Source organism: Frankliniella occidentalis, unplaced genomic scaffold (genome assembly GCF_000697945.3).
Source record: "Frankliniella occidentalis isolate FOCC.00 unplaced genomic scaffold, Focc_3.1 Scaffold20, whole genome shotgun sequence".
NCBI classification, from domain to species: Eukaryota; Metazoa; Arthropoda; class Insecta; order Thysanoptera; family Thripidae; genus Frankliniella; species Frankliniella occidentalis.
In genome coordinates this window covers 2150967-2159667 of record NW_026267150.1, presented here as the reverse complement: position 1 = coordinate 2159667, position 8701 = coordinate 2150967, and the positions used below count along the sequence as shown (strand labels likewise).

Below are 8701 nucleotides of genomic sequence, written 5' to 3'. Positions count from 1 at the left end.
CTGCCCCCCCCCCCTCTTCCCACCGCAGAGGCGGCCCCCGGTGTGTGGCGGGTGGTGCGGGGGCGCGGCCCGCTGCCCGAGAGAGCGCTGAGTGGGGCGCGAGACGCTCTATTTGGCCTCTGTTTTGTTTCCCTCACGTATCGCAGGGCGCACCCACCCTCTTCCCCGCACCCACGCGTAGCGCACACACCACCCTCTTTCTCCCTCCCCCTACCCATGTACATTTTTTCACCTTTCTTCTTTCCTAACCCATCCATGGACTGCACACGCGCGTGTGTGGCTGGAATTTCCCAGCGGCACCCTTTGCGACTCTTTGTGGTCAGATATTGTCGTCGATTTGTGAGCGTTCCTTGCCGCGCTGGCGGGCTGCTGGTGCGCGGCTGGAGGGGTGCAAGGCAAGGGCTGCAGCGCGGAAGCCGAGGAACACAATCGTTTGGCGCGCGGGGCAGCGGGGTAAGGGTTGTGTGTGTATTGTGCGAAAGATACGACAGGCACGGCACGGCATACACTTTTAAAAAAACTTATTGTGATAGGGATGAGAATGTCATATGGCTAATAATTTTTACAAACATCTCATCACGGATTTCTCGTCATTTCACGAAAATCTATTTAATAGATAACAAAAAATTCCGTGATAAGATTGGTTGTAAAAGTAATTAGCCATAACATTCTTATTTTCATCACAATCTCTTTTTTACAGTGTATATTCTCCCCGATGATTGCGCGCGCGGGGGTGGAGAGAGAGCTTTCGTCCGGGGAGGGCGGTGATGCGTAAACTCCTTCCCCATAAACAAAGCCGAATGAAAACGGCGCGCTCCGCCTGCAGCATTAGTCATTAGTAGCGCACCTGCGGGGCTAACTTAATTTGAATTTTCCCGTTAAAGTGGGGCTAAACGGGGAAAAATTAATTGACTGCCCTATATGGCGTCATATGTGATACGGCAAGGTGGCCTGTGTGTGTGTCGGGGGTGCGCGTGGGGTTGTGGCGCGTGGGCGTCTGCGCCACAAACCCCCGAGGCGATGCGGAGAGACAAGGCTGGGGCTGCTGGTACGACAATAATATGAGAAATGGTCGCGATCCGCAGTGGATGAATCGGCGCGTCGCATCAAAACTGCCCATGAGCGCGCGCGTGCGCAGGGGGGGACTACAAAATAAACAACGTCTATGCCCGATTGTGGACGGAATTGTTTTCCTATCAGCAGCCCGCTGGGGGGGCCCGCCGCTTTGACCACCAGAGGGAATCCCCCCACCCCCACCTCTTCTCTCCCCGGAAAGCTCTTTTTTGTTGCCGGTCATCGCGTGGTCCAAAGACGATCCCGCAGCGCCTACCACTGCCAGCGCTGTACTGTGTACTGGGGGGTGTTGCCCCTGCTTCCACACGCCCGCTTTGCAGTGCTGGCCGAGCAGTGCTGATCGGTGCGCGTCGAGTTTCGTAGAATGAACAACGCCTTTTTCCTCGGAAGTGCGCCGCGCCCCGCAAAGCCTTACCCGTGCGCGGGGTATGCGGGTCGAGCTGTCGAGCAGTATCCGCGCAGCCCACCCCCAAATAATTAAACAAATTTCTGCGCGAGATTGTGCATGTGGCCGAGACGCAAACTGTGTGTTTTTACAACCCCATTCGCGAAAGTAATATGTGATTGAAGGAATATAATAATGGCTAAAAGATTTTTTTTTTAGTTTTGCCCTCGTTGAAATAGTGCCGATTTAATTTAATCGGCTCTATTTCAGTTATTTGAGTTAACTCAAAAGGCCCCTGGGTGTTATATTTTTGGATTAGGTTGGGACTTACCTCTCTATACTCATCGCCGTCAGGGTGAACACCGAACACATGGCAGACACGTTCTGCATGTAATGGACGAACTTGCAAAGGAAGTAACCCGCCTCCCAGGTGAAGGACATCAATTTGGCCAACTGCAACAAAAATGAATATTGCTGTTGTATAAAACTTCCGACAAAAGCAGACGCCGCGCACTCGAAATGTACACCTACACTGACATTCCAGAAAGGACGTCCATCATTCGCCGTTACAAACCTCCAAGTTAGCCTTCAGCTTACGCGTGCAGGGTTTCGTAGCGCCTGATAGGTAGGCGACATCTTGCCTGCGTGTACCGCGGGGTGGCCTACCCTGACTCTCGCAGGCGCTGAGCTCCCAATATTTTTGCCGAATGAATCTGATAAAAACGGATGTATTTTCTGGAATATCCCTCACCCCCTCCCATCCAAGTTTCTTCTCTATGGAGTGGAGAAGAAGGATAAACCGGAGAAATACAAAAGAAAGGACGAATTTTCATCCCGTTTCTGCCATGTTCCCTCGGAGTAGTGTAATACGATAAAAGACAAATATTTTAATTGCAAAGCAATTCCAATGGACTCGAAAATGACGATCTTTCAATCTGTGTACTAAATTTCGACTGAGTGGCAATGCCCCTCGGCCAGCGACTTATTGGATTACTTGGAAAGTATAATTAAATCAGCTCAATCGGGATTAAACTGGTTGTTGCGCCGACGATGAAAACATTAATTTAGCTGTCGTTCGGTTATTCCGCATTTTGCCTTCATTTCAAATATATTTTTATTCCCCTCTCGTTTTGTGTTGATGTATCCTTGGGACGACTTTTGTTAGATCTTTTGGGATGTGATTACTATGCTGCATTCCCAGGAGGTCTTTTCCTTAATTTTAATTGCGTTCCTCTCTCAAACCTTGAAGATGAAAGGAGATTCCCCTCCTCTAAAGTGAACTACGATGGTTCCGAAAAAGGGATTTGTCCGTCAGGGTGGTCAACGGTAAAGGATAATTGCGTGACTGAGTGCGCCTTTGCCCGGCCAGCCCTCTCTCTCGGCCCATCGCAGCGCCCCGGGCTCGGCCCCCCGGCGAGCAGGCGAAGTCTCGTTAGGGGCGAGCCCCTTATAGGGGAAAGGCAATGCCTTTAATTATCCGGGCGAAAGAGTACAATCGAGGAAGCTTGACGGACACCCTGGACTGGAGGACGAGGATGCGCCTTGAAAGTTTTTTTCTAAACCCTTTTCTTTCCCCACTCCATAGCTTTTCAGCTCGTCGATTCCTCAGCTAGCAGCCTTTCCATTGCCACAGACTGTGTCGAAAAGTAGAGCCCTCAGCTCGCTCGCGTTACAAAGTCTATTCAGGGAATGAGGCACCGCTTCGCGTCGCGTTATGGTAACAATTAGCGTTGTTGGACGGCTCCTCGCTCAGTCTACCGACTTCCGGTCACCGAGCTGCTCCTGAGCTCGCCCCTGACACTGTGCCGTCCGCCTTTATTGACTGCTACGACCGGCGTCCGTCGCTCGTCCGGCTGACCCTCACGTCGCCCCCCCCCCCCTCTTGGTTTATAAACCACGTACGTCCAAAGTCAGTTGAAATAAGCACTTGGCAGATCGGATGTTCTTGAAAAATACGATTGCAGATCGGACGTTTTCAAAACGACCCTTTTTAAACGGCGTTTGTTGCAGGGGAGCGGCGGAGTGGCGCTCGAGTATCCGGAATTAGTTGATAAGTAATGAGCCTTTGGCAGGCCTCACTACCCTTCACCACGGGCTGCGTCCGGATGAGTGATTAGGGGAGCCCTGTTCGAGCAGAGGCAGCCCGGCGGCCGCGCTCAGAGCATACACGGCGCCTCGGACGCAGCCCCAACTGCCCGCGGGTTGACAGCTTCAATTTCCCGTCCGGAAGTGGCGGCAGTGTCTGTGAGGTTAGGCGGCGGGGTACCCCGCCTACGGGCGTCGTGCGGCCCTCCGGGAGAGGCGGGGGAGCAGAGCTTTAAACGAAGCAAGCCACTCAGGTAGAACGGCAGAGAGGAGGGTCTTTATAGCGCCAGGAAGCTTGGCGGCCCTTCCGTCGATTCACTCGCGTTTGTCACTGACAACGACGCAGGGCTCCGCAACGCGCGGGTGCCACACCACCTGGCATAGCTGAAGGAACCTGCTCGCCCTTTCTTTCTTGGTTCATCAACTTCCATTGCACGGCATGCTCACCCAAGTCTTCACCGGGTAAAACAAGTGTGCATAATTTAAACACCAACGTGTGCAAGTTATGATTTTAAACATTACCTGATGTTTAACTCAAGTTACACACTTGCGTGGTGTGCACATTATACACGTTTCGTAAACGTTTAAATTCTGCAACTTGGACGCACACAAATCTAAAGGAACCAATGGTGTGCAGCTGCTATACTTTTCGGAAGTGTTAAAAGTTTAAACACCAATTGACGTTTAACCCAAGTTAGACATCACAATGTGTTGAGAAAATGCACACTTGAACTTAAACACGAATTGACGTGAAAAAATAAAACACTTGTTTTGCCAGTGTCTGACCACAGCGCCATACGGAGCCGGGTGAGTGGGCAGCCCGCCCACGCGCGCGCACTTGCGGCCCAAAAGAGCAGTAATAACTGTGTTGGTGGGATTTCTGAGCCTCCCGTCTGAGTCCCCCTGACGTTCGGAGATTTTCGTTTGCGGGTGCGTAGTGCACGTTCTGTGGCGCTGTAGCTTCTTATAACTTAACAGAATTTAACGTTATTTTAAGGAGTTAAAGTTATAACAGCTTGTAACTTTTAATGTGGCTCTTTTAAATTTAGGGATCATCCAGAAAGTACGTCCGTCATTGGCCGTTACGAACCCTCTAAATTAAGGCAATGCAAGCACTCATGGCGCCTGATGGGTAGGCACAATCTTGCATGCCGGGCATGCGTGTATTGCGGGGTGGCCTACCCCGAGTTTTGCAGGCGCCGAGCCACTGTAGTTTGCAGGATGATTTTGAGAGCAACGGACGTACTTTCTGGACGATCCCTTAGTGAGTTATTCGACTTGTCCACCCACAGCAACATATTTAAAAATCCACAACTTTAACAACTTTTACTTAAACATGTCTTTTGTTACGTTGAGTAACTAATATTCGTTCGTGTTATGATAAGTTACGGAGCCCTGGTTATGACTCATCTGTCAGTCGCGCTAATTTTTTGCCCTGTCCACTACTTGCGGCCGAGTGTGCAGTGTGTATCCCTGCGCGAAAACTTCGGGAATGAAACGGTTAGGAGAAAAGATGTTACCGCACCCACCGCAGCCGGCACCGTAACGCACACGGCGCGCGCACACGGCACGCACTGCTGAAGTTTGGGAGAGTAAATAAATGTCGCCGCACTATGGCTCCAGCCGGCCTGCGGAGGAGGGGAAAGGGGGGGATGGGGGCAAGGAGGGATTGGGGGGCTCAGCGGGACTACAGCCCCTCTCGCTCGGTCCGGCTGCCCCGCTGCTGCCCCGCGCCCCGAGACCCCCGCGCAGTCCCCGGACGGCGTCTGGATTTCATTTCCTTTTCGCGATGCTTTGTGAGCTCTGGCCTTGCTGCGCAAAGTAGTGGGCAGGAGAGGCGAAGCGAGGCGGAGCGGGGCGAAGCGGGGCGGCGGTGCGGCAGGGACCAACAGCGGATCCACGCTCCGGCGCAGTTACACGTCCCACACTCCTAGAGGCCTAGGCGCCGCGGCGCTCCCCGGGCCCCGGAGTAACCCGCGGCCCCCTCGCCTGCGCCCCGTCGCGGGCCCGGGTCGTGGGACGGGAATACGCTGCTCGTAAATGCCCCTGCCGGTTATGGCGCCGATAATAGCTGCCGGTGCTGGGCCGCACGGGCCGCCGCCGCCACCAAACCCCCTGGGGAAAGAAGCGGCTCAGGGACGAGGAGGAAGGCCTCTCCAGGCCGTCCTTCTCACAGTCCACACCTCATCCCTCATCATTCATTCATCGCCAGCAAATACATTTTGGATCAGGCCGACAGGCCTCGAGCCTTTCTACCGCGCGCCCAAGCACTTGAATGCGCACTAGCTGCTCCGATCAGCCTTGCGCGACAAGAAGAGCGGGCTCGGCTCGAGCTCCCCAATTTTTACGACGTCAAAGTAGGGTCAGGCGACCTGCACGGCACCCTGGTGGTCCGAGACGCCCTTTTCTTCCTGTAGGGCCCTGGGCTGAGGCAAAGTGAGCCGTGCGGGCCCCCGGGTCTCCGTGTAGGGCGCCATAGGGTCCTTCTCGAGTCCATTTGCAGCGCGGTGCCCGTCCGAGTGGCCGCTGCGTGATCTGGCCAGGAATGGAAGCACGGGCCTGTGTCGTGGGGTCCAACTTTCCTCTCGAACTCTCACGACTAATAATACGTACGTTTTGGCCGGTTTACACACCACACACGACCCCACACGATGAGGAAGTGACATCAAAACGACGTCATTTCAATGCCATTTGACTTTTTTTGTTTGTTTCGTTTTCTAGCGGATTGTTTCATGTGATTGGGGGCAGGGTCAGGGTGCTTGGCCGTACACGCCGGGCTGGGGGATGATAGCCAGCAGACAGGCCCACGGGCGCGCCACTGCTTGTTAGGCTAACCAAACATTAAGAGTGGCGTGGCGTGGCGGTCGAGGGAGTGGACTGTGGGGCGGCGCAGGGCGGCCAGAAAAAGCAGAAGGGCCTGGCCTGATGAAAGCCAGCAGACTGCCAGCCGCACCTGTTTACCGTCCGACGAAAATATATTACCATTTTGACGACCACCAAGAAGTGAAGGGGATTATTCCCTTTTTTCCACTCTATTTTTTCGGTCTGTGTTTTTGCCGGTGTTTGTAGTGTAAAGTGGAGCCAGTAAAGTCAGCCTAGATTAGAATTCATCGACGCGAAAGCCAAACGTTGTTAACGGTATGCGCGTCGCACACCGAGTTTTCCTCGTTCCGGGGGTCCGGCAGTCCACCTGCGGGAAAACAAGGTCGCTTGCTGGCTTAGATTCTCTTCAGAACGCAGCAAAACCAGAGGCCGGTATCCGCATCCGAACCCAGCTGCTGCTCGTTCCGTCCTGTCCGCTTTCGGTCTGCTCACTCACTCCCACTGCTGATGTGATATAATTATCAATGTAAACCGACTTAAAATGATAAAGAGTGTACAGGCAAAGGAGTTTGGTCCCTTGATGAGTCTAGCTATCTGCGATAAAAGCAGCAAACTGTGTCAGTCTTTTTTTCTTCCTTTCTTTTTCCTCGACCGGGAGACAACTTGTGCTCGCAACCACACTATGCGCGTCGTGCCGCGTAGAGGAGCAAATCGGCTTAGCGCTGGTCGGGGGTGGAGCCCAGGCTCGCAACCGGGACAGAACCGCAGAGCGCGGGACAGTGAGACAGCTGACCGAGGACTGGCTGACCGCACCAGCAACAGCCGGCTCATATGTGCGTCCGTGCGTCCTCTGAAAACGCTACGCTCTACCATTGTGGCTCGAAAAATGAAATTGCTTTCACCAAATTTAACCAAAGTTGAACGAGTCCAATGAGATTTTAGAAGCTTTGAATTTTCTGAAAAATGATCAAGCCATGCTCTGACCTGCCTTCACCTTTTCTCACGTCACCGTGCGGCAGGTCAGCCATCACTACAAACATCGGCCCGTCGGGGTCGGCGCCGTGGTGTCGTGGTGGGTTAGGGAGGGGTGCGGCGTGGCTGGATATGTGATGTCGCCATTCACAAGGGAGCACAAAGGCCACCCTGTACCCTTATCTCCGGGGCCTTTCCGTTCGCACAACGCCCCGCTCCACGCCCCGCCACGCCGATGTAGTGCCGTCACACACATAATATATAAGGGTTGGGCGCGACAAGCGTGCCGGAGCGAAGTAGGGGCCTCCTTGTCTCACACTTGTCTCTGGCGTCTGCGCAGCCGGTGAACTAGAAAAACACCGATACGCGAACTTGCCTCGCGCTTGTCGCTGGCGCTCGTGTAACGCGTGAACCAGAACACCCCCCGATGTACCCTCTTTTTCTTCCCTCACACACGCATGTCCAGGTCCAGCCTGGAGCAACGCCCCGACCGCAGCGAGCCTCCTGCTGCTCGAGCAGAGACGACGAACCCCGGCTGGCTAATCTGCTGAGAGCCCCGCTTGGCGCGTTTTGTAAGTTTTGATTGGTTCCATAAGGGGCGGCGGGCTGGGCGGCGCTGCGCTGGGCTCGCCCTTGGAGTGTTCGGCACCGCCCGCCCGCGGCCGCAGGGACCTTGCCAGCCCTGCACCGCATCGCGACCCCGCGGCCGAGGCCAAGGCCGGGCTCACACACGACGAGGTGAACGCGCAGCCAGCGGATGGCGGGGACATTTGAAAATCGACGCTGTCAGGCACTTTATGTTGGGCATATGCAATATGTAATTGTGACCTCATTAATATGACGCGTATCTGCAACAGCCGACTCTCTCGGTTTTTGCATTATCGAGAATCAAAAAGGGCATGCAAGCAAAAAACTACATTTAAATTCATTCATAATTTAATTACTTTTTGGTAAGGAAAAAGTAGAGAAATTTTGGAATATTCTCACCACGCCTCGTCGTTGCCCCAACGCGTTATCAGGGCGCCACAGTGCGGCCCAGCGTCTCCGCCGATGTCCGCCCTGCTGTATCGCGGTGAAAGCCCGCGCCATACGCGAGGCCATAACTCATTGCCTCCCTCCGAAGCGCGGCTCGGGCTGCCGACTCGGCTGCCGACGCGTACCGTGGGGAGGCGCGGCGGCCGGCCCATGGCGGCATCGACAGGCCACCGACTTACTCGGAATTCTCAAATTGCCTTCTCATGGGGCGGAGTTGGCCCAGGGGCGCATAGTGCGTTCCAGGGGGACGCCGCGGAGCCGTCTTGTCGGAGGGGTTCATTGTCATCACTTTCCACTTTCACTCTCGCCCCCCCCCCACCCCCCTAC

At 54.4% G+C, this 8701-nt stretch overlaps 1 protein-coding gene across 1 annotated transcript in view; it reads right to left on the bottom strand.

Moving 5' to 3' along the window:
- Positions 1 to 8701, bottom strand: part of LOC113217781 (QRFP-like peptide receptor) — a gene marked incomplete in the record, with an annotated part of 99901 nt that overhangs the window by 16671 nt on the left and 74529 nt on the right. The window contains 1 exon segment of the mRNA XM_052264590.1: positions 1791 to 1912. Within this exon segment, the coding sequence (XP_052120550.1) occupies positions 1791 to 1912 (122 nt within the window).